Below are 26,648 nucleotides of genomic sequence, written 5' to 3'. Positions count from 1 at the left end.
ACCACCTTAGCTGACTACCTTATGTGGCAACTGATGTATCATGTCATGTCAATTGATGAATATTGCCATGAGGCCACTTACTAGGATTGCTAGGATTTTTTTAATTTGGTTTTTAATGGACATAGCGACATTCATTAATTAACTTGGCATGACACATTAATTGCCATATAAGATGGTCAATGTTGTGTGTCTAAATAGCATTACTAAAAAAAAAAATTATTTTGATATTTCAATTTACCCCGACAATTATTAAGTAATGCGATGTCTTTGTGGAGAAAATAAAACTATCTATTGCAAATCTTCAATTTGGTGATATCGTATCTTTAATTAGGTCAAATATGTACACTCTAGCAAAGAAATTGTACCAATATCAACATTAGTTTATCTTATCTTCTCCTCCATATTTGGTATAAAGTGCTTAATTATTGGCTATTATATATTTGTATGGTTTTCTTAAGGGAAAATCAATCTGCATTCTTTAGCTTTATTACTTTATTTTGTCATCAATCAATCCTTTTGGTCACATGTGACATGCTCAATTGAAGACTTAATACAAAAATCTGTCCCTAATTATCCAACTTCTAGTCTAAGAACATAATATGTGAAATTAACTCATAAAATGATCCATTGTTACATAATAAGTTTTTATTTTTATTTTTTATGTACCTCGTGCTCGTCATAAGGCGGCTTGTCTAGTTTGTTATATATATATATAGCTTCTTGGGGAGCTGGATCTTTCTAGAGATAATTATTTTGATTGATATTCTTTATTTGTTGCAAAATCAAAATCAATGCATAATAAATCATATTATATTAATATTTAGTCACATTTACTTACTTTTTTTCTTGCCCAATAAAATCACTGATTTATGAATGTTGCAAGAGAAATACAATCAAATTAATTATGTCCAACATATTGTTTGTTATATGTCTTGTCTCGCAAAAATTGTCAAAGGGTTTTACGAGTTTTCAAAATGAATAATGCTACTCTGACCATATTTGTATACCACATTCCTCTACCACCTTATGTGAGAGATAAGGTGAACAACCACATCAATTAAAATTAATTTAACATTTTCTTTTCTTTTATGATTTATTGACACTCTTTAATTGATGTGGATGTACATCTCATCTGCCACATAAGGTGGTATGAAAATATAGTATACAAATGTGGTAAGAGTAGCATTAAATATAGGAATTAACAAAATAAAATAAAAGGGCCAATTACCTTCTTTGTTTTTTACCTTTACTAATTCCCTTAATATGGAGTGCAGGCATGAATAAGAATTGATTAGCATGAAAATGCATTTTGTAAACACCACTAAACACCATTAATTATAATTTAATTATTTCCAACTTGACAATACTATAAAACAAGTTTGACATCATCGTTGTAGTGAAGTTTATATTTCTTAATATTTTGGATCCATGAACACTCAACCTTGCACATCAAATTACCTTTTGTAAAACATACAATTTGGACCACCCCATCTATTTAGGCCTTATAACATATCTAGGCCCCCCTAATGATAAGCATGTTTTAACATATGAATAAGCAAAGTTAATTTGCACAAAATTATGATAAAGTAAGCAATAGTTACCTAGAAAATCACCTAAACCACTTAAAATTAGGACTTGCCAAAAGGAGCCATGAGGTGAAACTTGTTAGACTACCATTATGGTCCCCATAAGCTTAAGTTGTGAGGGGATTCTCCCAGTATCATCCAAGATGCACTCTTTAAAGATCTTATGTAATGTTTTTATTTGGTTAAATGCATCGCTTTCTTTCCAAGAGAAACAAAAAAAAACAAGAAAAAAACTAACACTCCCCATCATGTGTAGCCCACCGTGCACCCACAAAGATAGACATATGCGCAACGTAAAAGGTTTGAAGTTTGAAACCCGTGACCTCCTAGCCAATATCATGTTAGATAATCATCCTAAAAACTTAAATTGTTAGATAATGAACCAACGAGCCAACAAAACTAAGAAGAGATTTAAATATGCCAATGACCTCGATTGATATCTTGCCATGGATGGACCTCACAAGTCATAAATGTTGAAGAATATATAAGTCCAACATCAAAAACTTGATCATATAAATTACGCCATATAATTAATGGTTCCATTACTAATAACATCGAGGCCTTTTATATAAAACTTCACACTTATTGGGCTTTGTAGGTGATTAAGTTAGAGACATTATCAGTGTGGCTAATAGCAGACTGTTAGTCTATCTCTCTAAAATTTAACAGTATCAATATGTCAAAATGAATTTCCAATAATGGATGAACTCGACCGAGTTGCCACTCAACACTAGTACGTTGAGAGAAGACCACCACACATTGGTTAGGTTTTGGATTAGCTTTTAATAATGCCAAAAGGGAATATCTAAAGCAAAGTTATGCAAAGTTGAAAACCCAATGGGATTGGATTTACAAATTATCCTAATTCACTTCAATAATGAACACGACTTATATGTACATATCTTAGTTGTGGATAGCGTGAAGTGTTGGTATGATATCTGTATAGATATAGATAGTGTATCGACAACATCATCATTTCATTCAAATCTTATCAATTTTTTTATGAACCAATCAAGCACACACAAACCCATTTCGTGCTAAGTAACTATTGGCCATGTAAAATTGATTGAGGGGAAAAAAAATTAATAAAAAGGTGGAGGGGCCATACCCATAAACCAGTAGGGTCCGAATATTTGAGGCCTAAATCGATCTAAATCATGCTTTTATTTACTATTCGTCGCACGATGGTTGAATTGAAATTAAATTCATACTAATCCTACGACGGATTCAAATAATGACTTGTTGGTTACATCTAAAATGACACAACATTTGCAATACTATCAAAGGATTGTGACAAAAAAAATTACAAATTATTTTAGACCAGCCATGCAAAGTTAAAATAAAATAATATATAGCATGTTGCTATACAGATCCAGTTGCGAAATTTGGAAAGCTAATTATTTTATTGCTGAGTTAACAGTTACATATTATATTTACAAGGAGAGAGAGAGAGAGAGAGATCCGGATTTTTTTCAAAAGCATATAAGATTTCTTTTATTTGTTTAAGCTCTGAGGAATTGGACAGAGAAACCATTAACACAACTTTGACAAGAAATGCAAATAAAGAAGTTGGTTGATTAAGGTGGACTTTGCCTTATTGGCAGACAGATATTCTACCTAGGCTTGATAAACAAGTCTACAAATTGAAGGTGATGTAGAACAGATGGCAGATTTTATCGTGGCAGGTTTTATCGGGGTTGAGCAAGGAAAAGGACGTGGTGGGAATTTGCAGAATTGTCGTCCGAGCTCCGATTAGGGCGCAAAATACCTTTTCGGAAAGGGAACGATGCCACGAGTCAAACTCACAGCTTTGCTGTGATGTATGATGGATTTTGGCGTTCTGAAGTCGTTTGGCCGTTCAAAACTGCAGTCAAAGTTCGAAGTTAATTCCAAATAAATTCTGTTTTTTTCCGTTTCGGAGTTACATAGTTAATTCCCAAAATAAATTCTGTTTTTTTTCAGTTTCGGAGTTACGTAGTTAAGTCTCCGAATTAATTCTGTTTTTCAGTTATCTGTAATAACTCCCCTAGCAGTTACAAGGGTTGAGAGTTGTATTTAGACGGGTTCGTCTAACGTTTTTGGACACTTCAGATTTTAATACAATTAATCAAAGAGAGTTTCTCTTAATTTTCTGGTGGAATCCAGTTCCCTTGTTACTCAAGGTTTTCGTTTGAAACCTTTATTGCTTGTGCTGCGTCAAGTGGTATCAGAGCGGGTCTCTCCCGTCTCGGTATTCTTGTCTTATCATGGGTGATCGTGAAGCTGATTTCCCAGCCACAATTACTCGAGCGGATTTGGACGCTCAAAACCAACGGATCGACAACCTAACCACCCAATTTGGGGAGATGCGAGAGTTGTTGTTGCAAGCTCTTGGTGGCAACCATAGGCGAGGCGGCAGAGATGACGAAAGAAGAGAAGGTAGAGATGGCGAGAGAAGAGATAATAGGAGGCAACTTATTCCAGATAGTGAGTCAGAGTCAGAAGAAGAACTTGAAGAACCACCACCACCGGCTAATAATCCTCGTAATCGTAATCGCAATTACGAGAATTTTGGCGATTATCGGATTAAAGCAGAAATTCCCAACTTTTGGGGAAATTTGAAGATTGAAGACTTCTTGGATTGGCTTGTAGAAGTGGAGAGGTTTTTCGATATTATGGAGGTTCCTGAGCATAAGATGGTGAAGATGGTAGCTTTCCGTCTAAAAGCTACAGCGGCTGTTTGGTGGGATCAATTGCAAAATTTACGACAGAGGCAAGGAAAGCAGCGGGTTCGAACATGGCGGAAGATGAAGTCGCTGATGATGGAACGATTCCTGCCCACAGATTATGAGCAGATTCTCTACCGTATGTACCTAGGCTGTGCGCAAGGCACCCGTTCAGTTTCTGAATATACCGAAGAATTCATGCGTTTGGCGGAGCGAAACCATTTGACAGAGACTGACAATCAAAAGGTCGCGAGGTACAACAATGGGCTGAAGATTTCCATCCAGGAAAAAATTGGTATGCAGAATATATGGACTGTGCAGGAGGCGATTAACATGGCATTGAAGGCTGAATTGTTGGAGAAGGAGAAACGCCAACCCAACTTCCGCAGGAACACGATGGAAGCCTCTGAATATACTGCTGGTGCTTCTAGTGGCTCAGGAGATAAGGGGAAAGCACAGCAGCAGAATATTGGAGGATCGACAAAACCAGCAACAGTTGGCCAAAACAAAAATTTCAACGAAGGCAGCAGCCGGAACTACAACAGAGGGCAGCCCCGAAACCAGTCCCAGAATCCGTATGCTAAGCCCATGACAGACATATGTTACCGTTGCCAAAAACCAGGGCATCGTTCTAACGTTTGTCCAGAGCGGAAGCAGGCTAATTTTATCGAAGAAGCCGATGAAGATGAAGAAAACAATGAAGTCGGGGAAGATGAATATGCAGGGGCTGAATTTGCAGTTGAGGAAGGAATGGAGAAGATTACCTTGGTTTTGCAGAGAGTTCTTTTGGCACCAAAGGAGGAAGGGCAGCGTCATAGTATTTTTCGTTCCCTCTGCTCAATTAAAAACAAGGTGTGTGATGTGATCGTCGACAATGGAAGTTGCGAGAATTTTGTGTCAAAGAAATTGGTGGAGTATTTGCAGCTATCTACGGAGCCTCATGTCAGCCCTTACTCACTAGGGTGGGTTAAAAAAGGCCCTTCGGTTCGTGTAGCTGAGACTTGCCGAGTGCCACTGTCTATTGGTAAGCATTACAGGGATGAAGTATTATGTGATGTTATTGACATGGATGCATGCCATATTTTGTTAGGGCGACCTTGGCAATTTGATGTGGATGCGACTTTCAAGGGACGAGATAATGTCATTCTGTTTTCTTGGAACAACCGGAAAATTGCAATGGCAACTACACAGCCCTCAAAGCAACCTGTTGAGCCCAAGACGAAGAGTTCTAGTTTCCTAACCCTAATTAGCAACGAGCAGGAGTTGAACGAGGCTGTCAAAGAAGCGGAGTGTTTTTGTCCCTTGGTGTTGAAGGGGTTGTTGAAAATTGGCAGAGGAGAAGGTGACATTCCTCAAGATGTGCAGAAGATTTTGGATCAATTTCAGGAATTACTTTCTGAAAATCTGCCAAACGAGCTGCCACCTATGCGAGACATACAGCACCAAATTGACTTGGTGCCTGGAGCTAGCCTTCCGAATCTGCCCCATTATCGGATGAGCCCCAAGGAGAATGACATCCTAAGAGAACAGATTGAAGAATTACTGCGGAAAGGATTTATCCGGGAGAGTTTGAGTCCCTGCGCAGTTCCTGTTTTGCTGGTTCCAAAGAAAGACAAGACTTGGCGAATGTGTGTTGATAGCCGGGCAATCAACAAGATAACAGTCAAGTACAGGTTTCCCATTCCACGGTTAGAAGATATGCTGGACGTTCTTGGCGGCTCAAGGGTGTTTTCCAAGATAGATTTGCGAAGCGGTTACCACCAGATTCGCATACGACCTGGAGACGAATGGAAAACAGCGTTCAAGAGCAAGGACGGATTATTTGAATGGTTGGTGATGCCATTCGGATTGTCAAATGCGCCTAGCACTTTCATGCGACTCATGAATCAGGTTCTTCGACCATTTATTGGTTCTTTTGTCGTTGTTTATTTCGATGACATTTTAATTTACAGTACCACAAAAGAAGAACATCTTGTGCATTTGAGACAAGTTTTAGATGTTTTGAGAGAAAATAAGCTGTATGTGAACCTAAAAAAATGTACTTTCTGCACAAATAAGCTACTGTTCTTGGGTTTTGTTGTTGGTGAGAATGGTATCCAGGTAGATGACGAGAAGATCAAGGCAATCCTTGAGTGGCCAGCTCCAAAGACAGTTTCTGAAGTTCGAAGTTTCCATGGCTTGGCCACCTTTTACAGAAGATTTGTGAAGCATTTTAGCACCGTTGCTGCACCTATCACAGAGTGTTTGAAGAAGGGCCGGTTCAGCTGGGGAGAGGAGCAAGAGAGAAGCTTTGCAGAAATAAAAGAAAATCTTTGCACCGCACCGGTTCTAGCTCTTCCAAACTTTGAGAAAGTTTTCGAAGTTGAATGTGATGCCAGCGGTGTGGGAGTCGGAGCTGTGCTTTCACAAGACAAGCGGCCAATTGCATTCTTTTCTGAAAAGTTGAGCGATGCACGTCAAAAGTGGAGTACTTATGACCAAGAGTTCTATGCGGTTGTTCGAGCTTTGAAGCAGTGGGAGCACTATCTTATCCAGAAGGAGTTTGTTTTGTTTACAGATCATCAAGCATTGAAGTATATTAACAGCCAGAAAAATATTGATAAAATGCATGCTAGATGGATGACTTTTTTGCAGAAGTTTTCGTTCGTTATCAAGCATACTTCCGGCAAGACAAATCGTGTGGCGGATGCACTGAGTAGAAGAGCTTCATTATTAGTCACGCTGACTCAGGAAGTTGTGGGGTTTGAATGTCTGAAGGAATTATATGCAGGAGATGACGATTTCCGGGAAATTTGGACAAAGTGCACCAATCAAGAGCCAATGGTAGATTACTTTCTTAATGAAGGTTATTTGTTCAAAGGCAACCAGCTGTGTATTCCAGTTTCCTCTTTGAGGGAGAAGCTCATTCGGGACTTGCATGGTGGAGGATTGAGTGGCCACCTAGGCCGTGACAAAACAATTGCATTGATGGAGGAGAGATTTTATTGGCCACAGCTCAAACGTGATGTTGGAACTATTGTGCGCAAGTGCTACATTTGTCAAACTTCGAAGGGGCAGGTACAAAACACTGGATTATATATGCCATTACCAGTTCCTAACGATATTTGGCAGGATCTTGCTATGGATTTTGTCCTCGGATTGCCCCGAACACAAAGGGGAGTGGACTCTGTATTTGTGGTGGTTGATCGGTTCTCAAAAATGGCGCATTTCATAGCCTGCAAAAAGACTGCCGATGCATCAAATATAGCCAAACTGTTTTTCAGGGAGGTTGTTCGCTTGCATGGGGTTCCTACATCCATTACATCTGATCGTGACACCAAGTTCTTGAGCCATTTTTGGATCACTTTGTGGAGACTTTTTGGGACTACTTTGAATCGAAGCAGCACTGCCCATCCCCAAACTGATGGCCAGACTGAGGTTACAAACCGAACATTGGGCAATATGGTGCGAAGCGTCTGTGGAGAGAAGCCGAAACAATGGGATTATGCGTTACCGCAGGTGGAGTTTGCATACAACAGTGCAGTCCATAGTGCTACTGGGAGGTCTCCATTTTCCATTGTTTATACTGCTATACCTAACCATGTTGTAGATTTGGTGAAACTGCCTAGAGGCCAGCAAAGCAGTGTGGCAGCGAAAAATTTGGCTGAGGAAGTGGTAGCCGTTCGAGATGAGGTCAAGCAGAAACTTGAGCAAACAAATGCTAAGTACAAAGCTGCTGCGGATAGGCATCGACGTGTTAAAGTGTTTCAAGAAGGCGATTCTGTGATGATATTTCTGAGGAAGGAGAGATTTCCAGTTGGCACTTACAGCAAGCTTAAACCGAAGAAATATGGTCCTTACAAAGTGCTCAAACGGATCAATGATAATGCCTATGTTATTGAGTTACCAGATTCCATGGGAATTTCCAATATTTTTAATGTTGCAGATTTATATGAGTTCCGTGAAGATGAGGTTCTTTATCCAGATCATAACTCGGGGTCGAGTTCTTCGGAGGTGGAAGGGACTGATGTAGAACAGATGGCAGATTTTATCGTGGCAGGTTTTATCGGGGTTGAGCAAGGAAAAGGACGTGGTGGGAATTTGCAGAATTGTCGTCCGAGCTCCGATTAGGGCGCAAAATACCTTTTCGGAAAGGGAACGATGCCACGAGTCAAACTCACAGCTTTGCTGTGATGTATGATGGATTTTGGCGTTCTGAAGTCGTTTGGCCGTTCAAAACTGCAGTCAAAGTTCGAAGTTAATTCCAAATAAATTCTGTTTTTTTCCGTTTCGGAGTTACATAGTTAATTCCCAAAATAAATTCTGTTTTTTTTCAGTTTCGGAGTTACGTAGTTAAGTCTCCGAATTAATTCTGTTTTTCAGTTATCTGTAATAACTCCCCTAGCAGTTACAAGGGTTGAGAGTTGTATTTAGACGGGTTCGTCTAACGTTTTTGGACACTTCAGATTTTAATACAATTAATCAAAGAGAGTTTCTCTTAATTTTCTGGTGGAATCCAGTTCCCTTGTTACTCAAGGTTTTCGTTTGAAACCTTTATTGCTTGTGCTGCGTCAGAAGGAAAAAAAAATTAATACAATTCACAATTATTTGATTGGAGGGTACAAGGTCAAGGTGAGGAGAGCAACCAATTTAGATATTCTACTTAGCCATCTGCAAACCTACCTTATCTATTTAGATAAACTAGTTTAGTTAATTAAAATGATCATGGTTAATTAAAATATAATAGTCATTAGAGGAGGGTCAAGGCAATTTAAAATTCAAGAGAGGGGGCATATCCATTGCATTGTATAAATCCCTTGAAAGATCCCAAAAGCATGACTTTTGGTGTTAGAGAAAAACCCATCATCCAATTGTTGTAGTTTTCTTTAATTAAATAAAAATAAAAATCATGAGTTCTAATTCAAATGGTATTTATAAAAATTGTAGCTTAAAGGTTACAGCTAGAGCATAAGCATACCATTAAAACTATGGTTCACATCTCAGGTAGGTTAACATCTTAGGAACCATTCAAAATTCAAAGTGAGTCAAAGCACAATTTATAATGGTTCTTGTTTTTTATTTTATAAAAAAAAGTACAAGCTTTAATTTAAACTACAGGGAAGGAGGATTTCATTCACACACATAACTATGATGTCGTGCGGATTTGAACCTAAGACTTATGGTTTGCAAATCAAGGTCCTTTTACTAACTTGAAAAAGAAAAAATCCATATTATTAGTACCTTTTTATTTATAGATATTTATAATTTGAAATATTATAAAAGATTTATCTTTATAAAAAGAAGAAGAAGAAGCAAAACTAATGAATATTGTTGAAATGAAGCATGACCCAATGAAGTGAAACACAGCACAAAGATGTCTTGTCTCAATTCTCACCCATCTCCTCCAAAGTAAGGAACAAAAAGGGATTCAAGAATGCATGCATCAATAATAATTCAACGGAATGTTTCATTATCATATCATTCAATTCCATGGCAACTCTTATCGTTTATGTGGCGGTCCTCAATCCTCATCATCATAATCATGAATTTTCTTTCATCTTCAGCCGTTGATGATGCAACCTAACTTGGACAAAGGAAAAGAGAAATGATGATAGTTTTCGAGTTGTCTTCTGTTGTGGATGTGTGGCATATAATGAAACATCATGCATCAACGACTTAGACTCGTCAATAGCTCAATAATTTCACCCGCGTAAAAAAATCATCCTTATCGATTTAACACACGCCTACCTATAAAGTCAAATGCAGATGTTGGTGGTAAATTAAGCAGCATTTTCATGCTTCTTTTTTTTCTTTCAAGATTTTATGGATTAAGGGGCATGTTTTCATGACAAATTTTCTCAAAAATATCCAAATGCATGCCTCTCATGGTTGACATTGACTGGTCATGATTTGAATGCAATGTGCCTGCAAACTGGTCCCTGGTAGCAATCTTGGTGTCACGTTAGGGAAAAGTGGAAGAAAACAACAACTATATAAATTTGTCGTGTTCATCACAAAAATATATGGAGATAAATTTAGAAGATTTTGGTAGGAGGACAAGACTTAGTAGGAGCTTTGTCTATGTGGTGATAATAATAGTTTATACTTAAAAGAGAAATTGCTTAAGCATCCACGCTGCAACTTTCTGAATTTGATTAAATCTGATTTTAGGGGAGACTTGGATTGATTCTAAAGAAAGAAACATCACTAATATCGGATTAGCATATAGTTAATAATTTACCTTCCTTTTCTTGTCGAGCGAAGCTTCGGTGATTAGTCATGTTGACAAGAGATTAGAGAAAATACCATCAACTAAGACGACAACCACCCCTTGGTCATGAATACAAGTTACTCAAAAGTCTCTAGCGATTAGTCATGTCGACAAGAGATTAGAGAAAAATAGAAATACCATCAACTAAGACGACAACCACCCCTTGGTCATGAATAGAAGTTACTCAAAAGTCTCCATTGCTAGAATTATAATTTAGCACTTTTGAAAGCCCTTTGGCTGGCTTCGTAATCCATTAACACTTATCATGTACAATTTTGGTTTGGCTCCGTTTGGTAGATAAGAAACTGCTGTGCAGAAAAGAGAAAAAAAACTGTTCGGGTTTTTAGATGGGAAATATTTTATAATGTTTGTTCTATGAACATTTCAGTATTCCTATTTTTAATTATTGACCCAAACAACAAATAGGTTTCTTTTTCTTTTTCTCTTTGGAACAGAATTGAACCCAAACTGTTACAACATAGCCGGCCCAGAAGGTTTTGATCAATTGGAATCATTTCTTATCAAAAAGGGAAAACAGGCTTTTTGAGAAAGGAATAACGTACCAATTCATGTCTTACCAAGCAAGTCTAACAAGGATAAACACATACACCGAGGAAAAGCAGAAAAGAGAAACAAAAGGAGAATCACCAGCAACAAAATACTAAAAGCTAAAGTAAACAATGCCATTAAAACGAGTAGATACTTTATTGTCAACAGAATTTCAATAGCACATGGCTGTAGTACATTTTTAAGTTCTCAACAATGCCATTTCATAGCACAAAACAAGCATCTCATGAAGGTCCCTAAATTTTAAGCTTTCCCATGTTCTGATAAGTAACAAAATCAATCACAACTAGACCACTTCGATGCACTTTAAATCAAAGAATTGTACATTGAACCTAGCAAAGGTATATTTAGGTTTGTCCTGCTGCCTAACCTAATTACTGATTTAATGAGTCTGAGATGAAAGAAAAACGGATAGCTATACCTGAATATATTATCTACGCGGGGATCCAACGGGGTTGTATATTTGTTCATCATCATGACTTAGAACCCACTGGGCAGTGGAGACAGTGTTCAACTCTTCATCACATTCAGATAAGTTACAATAATTCCATATCTTAGAATCTCAGGCAATGGGATAGCAGTATTTAGCTCCAGGACCCTGAGAACGTCAGTATGTACAAGGTGGAAGGCTAACCATGATAGCCCTGTCCTGTGATTCCACAACGCGCATAGTTTGACAATCACACAACCGCAGAGGTAGTACGGCGAAGATCTGTTACTCCATTGTTAAATTTCCCACTAGTTTGCCTACCTTTGAAACTGCCGTATCTAACAGGCTTTGGCTGAAAGAGAGACAAGAGCATTTTCTCCAAAGTCTGTACTGAATACTTCGCATACTTGCTTGAACTTGCATCTTGCTCAACCAAGGGCCCATAGTTCTGCATGTAGCTTCTGTAAACAGGCACAACCGCCTGCACTATGAGGTGGCATGTCTTCTCTCTTAGATCTTTATCTGACACTATCCAATTTGATTGCTTCTTATACATGTCATCAAAGGCTTCATTGAAGGTTTTTAGCCTCTTTTTGACAAGATCACGGGCGGTGGCACGACCACCTGAGAACAGAATCAGACCCTCCCTACTTAAATGACCAGGAAGCTTCCCCCAGCTATCTCTCAAAAACACTGCGGCATAATAGTCCTTGTACTGTTCATGTTCTTTTAACCAGGCATCCCCCAGCAGAACCCCCAACTTAGTTCCCTTCAGGTGCCTGTACAAATGCCAATGATTGTTCATTGCAAAAAGGTTGGACAAGGAGGCATCCTCATAAGCCTTTATCCATGTCTCCAAATTTATCTCAATGGCTTTAATAATTTCCAAAACCTCGTTAATAAGGAGCTTTTCTTGAAACTTCTCATGCTTCCAACTTCGGTCAATGATCAGAACCTGAGTTAATAGTGGCTTATAATCATCCCCAAGCAGTTTATTACAATAATCAGTAATGAAGCTAACCAATTTCGGAACACTCCCATCTGGAGGAGGCGGGTTCTGCCTTTGTAACTGCACCTGAAGAAGAAGCTCCCAGAAAATTTCAGCGGCTCCATCAATTACACTCTTAATGAGATCCCTTGTCAGGTTTTGGATTTCAATACATGCTGCTCCACCAAAAAGCCGGTTGAAGTCCAGTCTCAATTTGTTCAAAGACGCGAAAATATCCAACAACTTCAAAAGCTTTATCGGATCTTTTTTGCTCTCTGTAACAGTTTTCCCAAATTGTAGAAATGCAAGAATACCAGCCTGAGCAGCTATCTTTGCAAAGCAACCCATCCACACATCCAATCCAATCCTCTCAAAAACATCATTGCACAGCTTGTACTCCGCCTCAAACAAATGTTTCACTGCAAACTCCAAATGCTTTCCCCACTGTGCTATATAGCCCTCTATGCTTTGGACATCATTAAACTCTGCAATTGATATCTCAAGGTAATCCAAATTGAGAGCTTGTAAACTTGCCCTCACATTTGAACTTCGAACTTCAACGTAAATAGATATACACTTCTCAAGTCTATTGTTAGCAATCGATCTTCCAATAATAGCTTGCAACTTCTGGATTACCAGAACAGGTAAGGGTGATGGAGCAATGCAAGCTTGTTCTCCAAGTGAAGATGATGACGACATTGGAAGTGGCACACTGTGTTCCATGAGGAGTCTTCGGAACTCATTTTCTAATTTTTCCAACGCAGCCTCCAAAAGCCCGCCATCGAGGTTGGCCTTTCCCTCACCATCTTGCAATTCTCGGAGACCTTTCAATGATTTCTTCAGATTTGAAAGGTACCTATCATCCGCAACCGCATTATCCTCCAAGTACTCTACTATATCCTCCAACCACTGAATCGCCAATCCACAATTGTCACCCAGAAACCTCAGAGCCTCTTCCAGGCGTTTCAAAACCGATAGGTACCCTGGAAGATCACTACGCGGATCTGATAATAGCGATTTCTCGAGTCCATGAACAGCATCAAAAACTTTAAGCACAGCTGCAGCAGGGCCTACAGCACGGTTGATATGGCCGCCAACAGCGGCGAGGGCTTCCTTGTCTGCACGAATGGGTCGAACCGCAGCTTCAAGAGAGGGTAATCTCTGGTTAATCTCTTCAAATCTGTTTCCTGCTTTCTCTAGAGCCGACCCCAGGCCCTGTGATTTCTGTAAACTTAGCCTCAATGACTTGCTTGCAGATATCAAACTCTCAATGCTCTTATCATTCACCGAATTCGCCATTCAAATCCTAATTAAAAACAAACAAAACCCCAAAATCAAAATCTTTGAAACTCCAAATCTCACTCAAATTGGGAGCAAAAAAAAAGGAGCAACTTTAAGCAGCTAAATACAAAAAATTCAAACTTGGGCTTTTCTTATATTCCTTTTCTGAAGTGAAATTTTCTTCATCTCTCTAGAAATCATCGAAAATCAATCAGGACACAAGTACAAGCACAAAACCTCATCTGGGTCCTCACAAAACAAAACCAACACGCTAAGAAACAGCATAAAATCTCACTCAACCCACAACAAGCAAACCAAAGGAAAGCAACCCAGATTTTCTTGAGAGTTAAGAAATACAAGAAATGAATAAGAAGGACTCACTTGAAGCAAAAGAGAGATCCAGTTCACCCGGCCGAGTTGAATCAGATTCTAAACCCGGTATTCAGAGATTCACACACAGGGAGAAAAGGAAGAAGGAGAGAGAGAAACCCTAATCGCGAAAGTAATGTGAGAGTGATGGGAAGATAGAGCGCACTTTTGCAGAGTTCTATTTTTCGCAATGTCCGACGAGAGTGGTGCCAAAGTGCATGACAGTAAGGCAAAACCGCAAACCCTTCTCTCTTGCTTTGTTCTAAACTCGTTTTAGCCTCTCTCTCTCTCTCTGATTCTCTCTCTTATTTTCTCCTGCTGCCAGCCAAAACTCTATTTTTGTTTTGTTTTGTTTTGTTTGCTTTGCTTTGCTTTTTATGACTTTTCTTTACCTTTCCTTCTCAGCCTCCTCCTCTTCTTCTCCACTCCGTTAAGTTTGAAAACTCACTTCGCACACAAGTAGAATCTGACTGCATCAACTCATTCAAAAGCTAAATTCTACATGATTTAAGAAATCATTAATTTTTTTCACCAAAACAAAAGAAATCATTAATTTTTTATTTAATTATGAGGGTTGGCTATATGGGTAGGGAAGGATGAAATGAAATTATGAAAGAGGCTGTCATGTCACTGAAAAGAAATATAAAAAAATAAAGTTTTAAATTGATGTAATTAAAAAAATAAGTTTGTTTTACATGGGTGGGTTTGGGCAAGAGAAGTTGGAAATTGGGAAATTTGTCCTGACTTTCCAAAACTATGACTACAAGTCTTCTCTTTTTTCATGGAGATCACATTCTTTGAAACTTTCAAATGATCCTCTTCAACAACTTTCAATCAATGGTTACTTTTTAACTCTACCAGTGCAAAGTAGAGTAGATGGTATAAATAATAAATTAATAATTGAGAGAGAATATTCTACTTTTTTATTAACTTTTTTTTTTGGGTGTGTGTGTCCAGTAAATACAGAAAAATAAACTGTTCAATATTCTTGTCAAGAAAATAATACCTATATGATCATATCAGATTTGTTGATTATATCTGTTACAATGAAGTAATTCATGTAGGATATACGATGTAGTGACTCGTATGTAATCAATTTTGTCAAAAATATGATCAGTAAAAGTGATACATGTAACTCGGACTTCTCAACTATAAACGTCGTCTTCTCAATTAAAATAATATGTAGCACATGGAAATAAACTACCTAGCAGGTCAAATAAAGGAGGGATGGTTTGGAAATTGCCAACTTGGTTATGAATTTGGAGATCTGTTAGCTGGCCTACTAATTATGATTGCACTGTCTCATTGTCAAACCAGCTAAATAATTTATAGCATAGTATAGAAGATGGTAGAAAGATGGTAAAAGTATATTAAAAATAAACAATTGATGTGACAGAGAGAAATCCTCTCAGTAGCTTGACCCCATGAATAGCAGGCAGGCAACAAACTCTCCACCAGTGAGTCAGTGACCACAGTCGAGAATCACTTTCATTTTGAAAAACACCTCACAAGCTTTGACGGGGAATATTCTGGCCCTACCTCACGACCTACTTTCTCTAGACACCCTTGTTCGAATCTACAAGTGAAATCTTCTATGGACACCCACCCACCCAACTACATTACCAAAAACACCAAAAGTAATTGGGACCAACATGATCAACTCCAATGGCTTCAACATATGACCCCAGAATGGCTCCCACTCCATTGCACTCCACATCTCATTGCTGATTATTTACTTGCAAATTTCCTCATGCACTATAGCAGCATCAAGAACACGCATGTAGCACATAAAAACTGGAAAATAAAAATAGAGTAGCAAAAGCTTCTACACAAGAAGCTTGTTCCTAACGGAGTGCAACTCAGATGCAACATCACCGATATCCTTTCGGTCTGCTGGGGATTCAGCAGAACACGCAATCCCAATTCCGAATATCGAACTCAAGCATTCTTCGATTTTTCGAGGTATCACGATGCTGTCACTGGTACCTTCTTGAAGAAGCAGTGAATCAGCAACCTCTGTAACTCGCCGATCTAGGAAAGCCATCTTCGCGAAATTATGAAGGTTCAAGCCGCCACTAAACATGTCGTCGGTAGGTCTCTTCCCTGTGAACATCTCTAACAAGAGAATGCCAAAGCTATAGGCATCCCCATAAGTTGACACCTCACTTCCCATGCCATACTCTACAATTCAAACATCAAAAATTGTAGATAAATACATAGCTGTCTTCGAATTGTTTGAGAGTAAAAAATAGAAATTGTGAACAATAAGGGATGATAGAGTATTTACCTGGAGCTGCATAGCCAACTGATCCTCTTACCCCAATGGAACTTGTTTGATGATTTTCTGACACATTGCTGGTTAGTTTCGAGAGAAATTTTGCTAGTCCAAAGTCAGAAACATGGCCAGTCAATTCCTTGTCCAAAAGAACATTGCTTGGCTTGAGGTCACAATGAACTATTTGTGTCTCGCAATGATTATGAAGATAATCCAGAGCACAAGCAACATCCATGGCAATGTCCAGCCTCTGAACAAGACTCAAATTCTTGGGTGAAGTTGGATGCAGCCACTCCTCTAAGCTTCCGTTTTCCTTGAACTCGTAAACAAGAGCCTTGAAATCATTACCGCGAAAATCAACACTTGAACACGCAGTTATAATCTTGACAAGATTTCGATGCCTGATATTTCTTAGCGCCTCACATTCAGCTAGGAAGCTCTTAGAAGCTCCTTGGCGTGACAGGTTAAAAACTTTAATGGCAACAAGTTGAGGTGACCTATCAGGATTATCAAGAACTCCTTTGTACACAGATCCAAAGCTACCAGAACCAATCAAATTATCTGAAGAGAACCCATCAGTAGCTTTTAGAAGAGTAGTATATGACACTTGCAGCATAGAGTTTGCCAAGTTGGCACTTGATGATGCAGTTTTTTTCCCTTTCTTTCTTAGCAAGCAGAGATATAAAGGGACAAAAACCAGAGCTATTCCAAGAAAGGCAGAGACTACGGAAATTATTAATTTCAATCTAGGTGACAGTCTTCTTCTTCCCTTGGACTCTTTGGAGCTGCAGTTGGGCAGCCGGAGACTAGCAACACCGCCGCAGAGCCCGATGTTTCCAACAACAGAAGTTGCACTAGCATTTTTAAAAACACCTTCAGTTGGAACTGCTCCCCAAAGTTCATTGAAAGATAAGTTCATATTCTTCAAGAAGTCAAAGCCCTCTAAAAACCTTGGAATTTCGCCAGAAAAATTGTTGCGAGAAAGGTCTAAATCTTGAATCCCTCTCAATGAAGCCATAGATGAAGGAACTATCCCATTGAAGAAGTTGCCCTGCAAGTGTAGGACTTCTAAACCCAAACAACTACCAAGGCTACTGGGAAGCTCTCCATATAGCATGTTATCAGAAACATCCAGTACACCTAGGCTCTTTAGCTTTCCAATCTCCACAGGAAGGGAACCAGTCAAGTGGTTTCTGGACAAGTCTAGAGAAATGGACAAGGAGGGGAGGCCAAAAATTTGGCGAGGTATTGCACCGTCGAGGTTATTTTGGGAAAGATTCAATCTCAGCAGCCTGAGGCATTGCCCTAGGCTTGAAGGGATGTTGCCATGAAGGTTGTTTGCTTGCAATTGGAGAGCGATTAGCATGGTTAAATTTCCTAGAGAGGATGGGATGCTCCCTGATAATTCATTGTGTCCAAGACGCAACAGCACTAGACTTGATAACTTTCCAATGTCCCTGGGGATGCTACCTGTGAAGTGATTATTTCTCAAACTCAATGATTCCAAGTTGATCAGGTTCCCAATCCCAACTGGGATGTCTCCATGTAGTTGGTTTGCTTGGACCCCCAGCATTGTAAGCTCTGTTGTGAGATTGGATATTGATGGGGGCAGAGTGCCACCAAAATTGTTAAGGCCTGAAAACAACTCCCCTAACTTTGTGGCATTGGTCAAGTCTGAGATGAAGCTCAAGTCACCATAAGTACCACTTCCAAGATAATTTTCGTTAATACTGAAGTGTTGAAGCTTATGAAGGTTTCGCAAACTCGGCACTTGCCCAGATAATTTGTTCTCTGCAACAATAAATCTGGCCAGATTTGTGGCATTGGATATTGACAGAGGAATTGGTCCGGTAAATTGGTTCGAAAAACAGTGAAAGTTTTGGAGATTAGGAAGTGTTATTCCCAAGTCTGAGGGAAGACTCCCTTGAATTTGGTTTATTGAGACAGAAAAAGTAGCAAGAGCGGAGAGGTTAAAGATGGAGGGAGGGATGGTGCCAGACAATCGATTCAAATCCAATACCAAAGATTTTAAATGTTTCAATCTGCCTAAAGAACTAGGTATGCTTCCCAACAAGCTATTGTTATATGCACCAAACCTCTCAAGAGATGAAAGGTTTCCCAAGGAAGGAGGGATCTCTCCTGTTAAATTATTACACTCTAAAACAAATATTTGAAGCTTGGACAAGGAGCCCAGCTGTGAAGGAATTTTACCCACTAAGCTGTTGTAACCAATATGAATATAGTTGAGATTGAAGCAATTGGAAACGTTGGTAGGGATAGGGCCACTGAGTGAGTTGTTGAGTAGTAATATTACCTGCAGCCTACGCAAACGCCCAATTTCAGCAGGGATTTGTTGGCCAAAGCTATTGTGATGGAGGCGAAGTTCCCTTAGGAAGCTTAGGTTTCCAATGTGTGGGGATATGGAGCCCACCAAGTTTTGGGACTCAAAGTTGAGCACAGTGACCCTTTGATGATGCCTTTTGCTGCAGGTAACGCCATGCCACATGCAAAAGTGGATGGAATCATTCCATGAACTCAAGACATTATGAGGGTCTTCCTTTATTTGAGCTTTGACGGCCAGCAATGAAACCCTATCCCTCTCATTTCCTTCCAATAGTCCCAACCTGTGGGACTCCATGGATACGGAACGGTCCGAATGCATAAAGCTCCAGCAGCAGACGAATGCATTGAGAAGTGTGCATACTATGATCAATAATCTCACAACCAAAACCTTCATTCTGGTCTGGGGGATCAATTAGTCACAAAAAAACTTGAATTTAAGTTTTCTCTAAATCGTGACGTGTATTGTATGTCTAGTTAAAATATAATTAATACGTGTTACAAAATATATTATGAGGAATTACCTCCAGTTATGTGTCGAGGATGGAGAATGAGTATGCCGTCGAATTGGAAATTGGGGATGATCGATTCTTGTTAAGCCACCTTCTCCACTGTAAAGCCAGTGAAATTAAGTTTTGTTCAATTTGAGAGATCATGGAAAGCTAAATTATAGGACGTTTAAAGTCAATGGTCCACTTGCTGCCTAAGACTGTTTTTACTTTTTGACAGCATGATGGTTCTTGGTTGTGTAGTTAGTAGTTACTAGGAAGAACATTTAAGGCATAGCCTTCACTTTTCAGGTCCACGTAATTTGACTTTTTAAGCATAAGCCTGCCTTAATTCACGGTGAAATTGATTAATTAGGCTTGATTGCATTGCATTGATTAATTAGGCTTGACGCATGTTCTATAACTTAACCCCAATATAACAGTGTTAAGTAAACCTTTTTTGTTTTCCCAAGGTATCCCCAGGCATGGCCCAGGCCTAATCCTCCGAAGTACTGTCAGGTGCATATGCGGGGACCTCTTCCAAGAAAGTTTTCTACATCCACAAGGGCTCGAACCCTAGACCACTTGCTTAAGCGACCAGAGCCCCTTCAACTCTGACCAACCCTCATTGGTGTGTTAAGTAAACCTTCAATCCTCCTTCTCTTCTGCTTCTGCCCACACGGAAACTTCCAGAGACGTCCTTGTCAAATGCAAAGACCTGGTCCTAATTTTTGGGTCTTGGTCTTATGATGATTTTGTGGTTTCATTTCCTGGACTATTTTCTCATGCTAACATGTATTTATCATTATTTCTTCTTCTGTTGCACTGAAGAGAATCTAATCAAATCTTTGACCTATCGTAATCCTAACCAATTACCTCATCCATGAGAAATTAACATAAAAAAGCATCTGGCTGGCCCTACTTCCACATTATGTGAAGAATAAAATGAGGTTGTTACTTGTTAGTATTCAGATTAAGCCCAAATTCCAAGATATGCCCATTTGACCAAACAGACAATATAGTAAGCTTTCTTAATCTTCGTCCACTTTGTGTTAGTGCTGTGGTCTAGCAGCATGAGCGTGACCCAGCTTCATTAACTAGTTTCAAGCTATTCTTAAGCCCATTATTTCCAATTCAACCCCCCACACAAACACACACAAAAAAGACACTAACAGTGCATTTATATGAAGAAATTTAAAAGTACAAAGAAATTCATGAATGACGAAAATTGATGTTCTAAAATTTGTAAGGTTTCTTGTTTGGGTAATGTATTTAAAGTGCGGAATTTAACCTTTATTTGTAAAGTTATCTTTTTTAAAAACTAAATATCTCTTAGAATTTTAGAAATAACGACTTTTAGATAGAATTTAAAGTTGGGATTTATGACCTTCAAATTCCATGTTTTAATTTTCTATGTTTTTTTTTAATCCAAACACGAGAATTGGTTTTTTTAGATTTTATGACTTGTGTCAAAATTCCAAGTTGATTTCTCTCATCCAAATGCACTGTAACTCTCTTAGAGCATCTCCAACCGATATGTCAAAAGTGCCACATAGATATTTAACAGCTAGAAATAACATCTCACACACTCCAACCGATGTGTCAAAGCTGATATGGAATGAAGGCTGAAAATTGAGATATTTTTGACATCCCAAAAGCAAGATGTCAAATGAATATTTTATTATTTTTTCTTTTCTATTCTTTTTAATTAAAAATAAATCAACACTAAAATGTAATAAAATAATAATTTAATTTGACATATCGGGTGGAGTGTAAAGCTGTGTAAGATGTCAAATTGCCACATCAGCCATCAAATTTAAATTTGATGTTTGGTATTTGACATCTCCCTTGGAGATGCTCTTAGAAGCTTCTATAATGAGGGGTTATAATAAGGGTTTAATCCAATAGCCCAATAGTAATTATGCACTAGATTAAGGAACCCCTCATTATAAAGCCTCACTTTTATACATCATTATAGCCTCCCTGAACTCTCATTATTTAGTGAGTATTTGATAATTGAAAAAATAGATAAGCCTAGTATTTTATTCAAATTCTAGAGCCCACTCCTCCCTTGACACGACCCATCACATAGAGTTCAAGAAGCTATGCCAAATGAAATTAAACTTGACCTCAAAAAAGCTAGGTACCCATCCCCATCTCATATGGAGGAGGCATGATGCTAGGGTTTCTAACTACAAGATCATTCGCCATAGAAAGACTAGAGATACCTACCACCATAAATTTCTCCTCTAATTCTTGTGATGGGTTTAAGTCGTTGCTGTCTTAGCGCCCTTCCACCACCACGTTTTTAAAATTCATTGGAAGGTAGGGGAGCTTTTGACTTTTAATACAAATACATAGCTTCCAACTTAATCAACAAAATTAAATCAACGCCAACTGAATTTGACTCCCTCCTCCTCCTCATCTTTATCTCTAAGTCTCCACAATTTCGAATCTATTTTTTTGACTTTTTTTGTCATCTTCGGATGCTCTCTTTAACTTATAAACAATCATAAATTCAAGTGTGTGGCAGACGGAGATAAATCTTCCCAAAACCAATTTAAATAAATATTCCCCCCACCAAATGCAATAAAAATTGAATAATTTTAAAATAAGTACAATTTAATTCATTAAGCTAAACACCGCTTTGACAGATTTGAGGATTCTGCCTCTCTATTCCCCCCATTATCCTATTAATCAATTCAACTAAAAAAATAAAAATTTACATCAAACCCACATCCACATTCCTTCTCTTTCCACCCATTTTCCCTCACGTTGACTCGAACACCGACCCCACGTTCTCCGGCGCATGACGGTGTTCCCCTTCGTACGTTACGATCAGCATCGCCGGATCATCCGGGGCACGCTCCACGTGTTTCCTTGCTGGGCACCCCCTAACCGTACTGCACTTGTAATATCCCCTGATAACGAAAAACAATTGTCCAAAATATAAGACTCAATCCAGACCGTCTGATCATGCTAAATTCTGATTATTTTGTTCCTTTGTATATGAAGGGCCCAGATTTAAATTCAATACCTTGGGTAGGGTGAGCCCTTGATCGGCTTTTGACCGTACTTCCTCCACGAGTACTCGTCCGGTGGAATATCGGCGATTTTTGAACTAATTGCTGGGACCCGAATGGTTTTCTTCACCCGATTTTTCCTGAATTATAGAAAGAAAAAAACAATTAATTTATTTTCTTAAAAAGAAAAAGGTCGTCGGTTAAACTTAAATAACCAAGTCTTTTTCCCTCGCGCGCGAAAAAAGACAAAAAAAATATTTCGCTAAGATGCGCCATTTGGAAAAAGGCGCATCTTATCATGTCAGCGTCCACAAGTGCTGCGCCCATTAATGGCCCAGCAACCTAACTAGTTGACCCGAAACTCGGATGGATCCACCAGATTATAGCCGAGTTGAAATCGTCCGAGTCAACTCGCTTCCCAGGATAATCAACTAAAATTTCATTTGAAAATCTTTGGAAAAACCAACTCTATCGTCTCAGTAACCGTCCATGCGTATTTTAGCTTAACAATTAACAGCAGAGACTAAAATGCGCAGACGGGGAAGCACGCATACCTTCTCTTGGAGCAATGGCACTTGCCGGAGCCAGAAGCAGAACCCGAGCCGGAGTACTTGCACGACGCGTCGTCGGAGTGGTGGTCGTGCTCGTGGCACCTCTTCTTAAACGGCGCCGTTGACAGCGGAGGCTTTGCGCCGGAGACGGCCGGCGCGGGTGCCAGGAAGATCGACGATCCTTGTTTGCCGTTCGAAACGCTGCCGTCTCCGGTGATCGCCGACGACATGAACGACGAGCTCGACGAGACGCTGAAGCTCTCCTTCGCGAACTCGATCTCCGTGCTCTTAGGATTTGATGCGAAGACATTAGGCCTCGTGAAGTCTAGCGTCATGCCGTGCGGCTGAGATTGGACATAGCTCGACTCGATCGGCGCCGGCGGGACGATCGCTGGTGTAGTGACCGGAGCGGGCGCCGGAGAGGGCCTCGGATACAGAGCCGGAGCCAAGCTCAACGTTTGTGAATACGAGGGATGAGAAGAAGAAGAGGGGAACTGAACCGGTTGATCGGGTTGAACAGGTCCGCGTCTGAACCGGGCGTGGCCGGTCCGGTTCAGGAGCGAAATGACCTTTTTGAACTTGGAGACGGTGTGGTCGGTGATGTCCGTACAGTCCAAGCGAGAAGACTGGTTAGTTTGCTGCTGGTGCGATAGAAAGCGGATCAGCTGCTCCATGCTCTCCAAGCCTTGCGATGCAGCTTCCTGTATAGCCTTCCGATCTTCCATCTTCGGAAATTTCATCAGCTCCACCGCCATTTTTGAAATGTAAGAAACGCAGACGAGGTTAAGAGCTCAAGCGGAGCTCAAATGGCCATGGAAGATTTGAGAAGAGGAGGAGTTGTTTTTGTGTTGAGGAAGAAGGGGTTTTGGGGGTTGTATGGTGGTGGGGGTGTGGGAAGATATAAAGGGATGGAGAGTCAAAGTGGGATATTTGATCGGACGGCTGAGATGGGTTTGAAGATTTCTATTGGGATGACTGATTATATAAATAAGTTTTTCTATACTTGGGGGTGGTGGGTCCCACGGTGGGAGGAAATGTCAGTGTGGGACAACTAAAAACTGGTAGTATTATATTTTCTCGTGATGAGGAGAAGAAAACAAATGAGAAGGTTGACTGGACCAGAAGGGTGGGAAGGAAGAGGAACGGGTAAAAAAAGTAGGAGGGGTTTTGGTTTGGATTGTACTGTTTGGTTGTGAGACTTTATTATGACTTGTGAGTTTTGTTTGGTTATAAAAGTTTATTAATAATTCACTGTGAAATCTTTTATTTAAAAAAATTGGAATTTTGAGATCGTAAATTTTAACTTTAAATTTCACTTAAATACTATATAATTTTTCAAATTTGTAAAAAAAATCAAGAGCATTCACCGCTATTATTCACAACCGGCCGGCATCTCATCGTTATCGACGTTATCATTTACAGATATGACGGCTATTTATTTAATAACAACTGCTAATTTACATATTATTTTTTTATTATGAAGCTAAACTTTAAATTTCATATTAAAAATTTATTATACTCAATAGGTAACCCAAATAAATTCTTTAAAATACTCTTAAACTCCCTCGCCCTAACGCACCCTCACATCGGAACCGGACCGATACGTAAAGGGTTTATATATTTATTCAAATAGTCAGGAATTCCAAAGATGAATTCGGTGCTCCAAAAGGTTTGGGTGCTCTAAGTCTCTAAGAATAAAAGTCATACTTAAATTTTATGTGACTCTTTGAAAAATATATATATATATATATATATATATATATATATATATTATGAGAGTCTTTAAATGGTGGCAAAGGATATACACTTTCTTTTAGACGTGACTATAGTTATTGATTTGCCGTAGCAAAAATGCTAAGACCGAAATGCATGCGTGGTAGGGGTTTTTATGTCATTCTAAAATTTTCAATTGGTCTAATAAATGAAGAAAAAATAAATAAAAGTTAGGGTTGAATTGTCTTCTGACATGGATTGATGGCTTTTGTCAACTGGTGAACACGGGATATGCAAGCATAAATTAATTTACAAATAATGTGGAAAAAAAAAACCTAAATGTGTTGTAAAGTTAGGACATTTTAATATCACATGTGTCACATCGTAACATAGTTTGATTTTTTTGGATTTATTCTTAATTACCAACTAGAAACTTGGACCACATGAATGTCCAAGTCAAAAGAAGGAAGCTTGCTTGTTTGTCTCCTAACCCTTGGAAAATGACCGACGTGTTTTTCGTGACTTGAAACGGTAAAACTTCACCCCACAATACTCATTTTAATCAAAATAATTGATTTGACCCATAATTCAACGCTCATGACAGTGTCTTCTAGCATTAGTTAAGTATTTGCTATAAATTGTGTTATTGAATTGATGATGAAGAAAGAAACAATTACAAAAATTGGATTATGTCCTAAAGAATTAGGTGAGTATCTCTATAATAAATGAGACGTATAGTCGTCGGACTACCAAAGTATCATATCTTTTTAATAGCATGTACAAAAAGAAGGATCCAGATCCTCTGCTCTGATTTTTTCTGCCATGATCTGCTTTACTTTTATTCTCCACACGCCACCTCATTAAAATTTAATCTAAAGGACTTAAAGTTGACACATCATTTTTCAAGCAAAAAATTACTCCTAAAGAAAAACAATACCCTAACCCAACTAACATCAAACTTAACATCGTCTCCCTTTCTTTTTCCTTTTTTTTTTTCTACATTCTTATTAGCACATCTTCTTCCTGCCTTTGCCCCCAAAATCTTATCCCTGCCAAGCTTTCATTTCTCCAAAAATTCTGTAATCACAATCCCTTCTCTCTCCTCTATCAAAATAAAAAATATATATATAAATATATCTTTCAGTAGCCATTGATTTGAGAAAATAACCATAACTCATCAGTCAATGGACCTTACAAAACAATCCCAATATCCAAGTCTTGAAACGTAATTCCTCTTTTATCCAAGAAAACAGTGAAGGAATTTTTTTTTTCCTTCAACCACCCTCATCACATCAAAGGATATGGGGAAATAAGTTTGCTTTTTGTTCTTTTGATAGATGGGAACATGACCAATGGGATTTCCATGGATATCTATGTAAGATCCCATCTTGCCATGCCTTTAAGCAGAACGAAGAAGAATAAAGAAAACGAGGACTTCTACACACAAAAAGAAAAGAAAAGAAAAAAAATCAATTTTACATAACATAGTTGAGAGATTTTTTCTTTATGGATCCACCTTGTTGATATAGGTCATTCCATTGGAGGAGCTCCTTCATATTTGCTGACTCTGAGGACACACTTGAGCATACCTGGTGGCATTGAGTTCAATATTAACAATATTAAACAACCAAAGCTCCACCACTAAACAAACGCTGGAACAACCAGAATCGATTGTGATTATAGACAGGAAGAAATCGTGTGACGGGAAGAAGCAAGAAAAAAGAAGAAGAAAGGGATAGGATGTTAAGTTTGATTAGTTGGGTTAGGATATTGTTTTTCTTTTTTAATTAGAAGTAAATTGGGTTTTTCTTGAAGAATGATGTGTCAACTTTAAGTCCTTTAGATTAAATTTTAGGGGGTTTCACTAAAACACCCAAAATGGGGGCTGAAATTATAAAAAAACCCAACACCCAAAACACTTTATAAACACACCCAAAACCCATCATTACACACACTCAAAACCCATTTATAAACACACCAAAAAAATATATAATTGTTTATTTTAGAATTGATTTTGGGTGTGTTTCTATATTTAAATAGTGTGTGGGTTTTTTTATAAATACATGAGGTGGCGTGTGGAGA

At 38.7% G+C, this 26,648-nt stretch overlaps 3 protein-coding genes across 3 annotated transcripts; all 3 read right to left on the bottom strand.

Annotated features, from left to right (window-relative positions):
* Positions 1-11,227: 11,227 nt before the first annotated feature.
* EXO70G1 (exocyst subunit exo70 family protein G1) lies at positions 11,228-14,622 on the bottom strand. Its single transcript, XM_021979074.2, has 2 exons — positions 14,189-14,622; positions 11,228-13,832 (listed from the first exon to the last, which is right to left on the bottom strand). The coding sequence occupies exon 2, from the start codon at positions 13,823-13,825 to the stop codon at positions 11,789-11,791; it is 2,037 nt and encodes a 678-aa protein (XP_021834766.1). The 5' UTR covers positions 13,826-13,832; positions 14,189-14,622; the 3' UTR covers positions 11,228-11,788.
* Positions 14,623-15,503: 881 nt separating this feature from the next.
* LOC110774532 (LRR receptor-like serine/threonine-protein kinase EFR) lies at positions 15,504-19,356 on the bottom strand. The gene is made up of 2 exons (XM_021979077.2): positions 16,464-19,356; positions 15,504-16,357 (listed from the first exon to the last, which is right to left on the bottom strand). The coding sequence occupies exons 1-2, from the start codon at positions 19,186-19,188 to the stop codon at positions 16,002-16,004; spliced, it is 3,081 nt and encodes a 1,026-aa protein (XP_021834769.2). The 5' UTR covers positions 19,189-19,356; the 3' UTR covers positions 15,504-16,001.
* Positions 19,357-21,825: 2,469 nt separating this feature from the next.
* On the bottom strand, positions 21,826-23,770 carry LOC110774544 (putative WRKY transcription factor 11). The gene is made up of 3 exons (XM_021979092.2): positions 22,857-23,770; positions 22,317-22,442; positions 21,826-22,200 (listed from the first exon to the last, which is right to left on the bottom strand). The coding sequence occupies exons 1-3, from the start codon at positions 23,606-23,608 to the stop codon at positions 22,050-22,052; spliced, it is 1,029 nt and encodes a 342-aa protein (XP_021834784.1). The 5' UTR covers positions 23,609-23,770; the 3' UTR covers positions 21,826-22,049.
* Between the last annotated feature and the right edge of the window lie 2,878 nt (positions 23,771-26,648).

The sequence above is a fragment of the Prunus avium genome, chromosome 1 (assembly GCF_965620075.1).
Source record: "Prunus avium chromosome 1, drPruAviu1.hap1.1, whole genome shotgun sequence".
In the NCBI taxonomy this organism is placed as follows: Eukaryota; Viridiplantae; Streptophyta; class Magnoliopsida; order Rosales; family Rosaceae; genus Prunus; species Prunus avium.
Note: the sequence above shows the minus strand (reverse complement) of the source record. Positions and strands in the feature narration are given on the sequence as shown.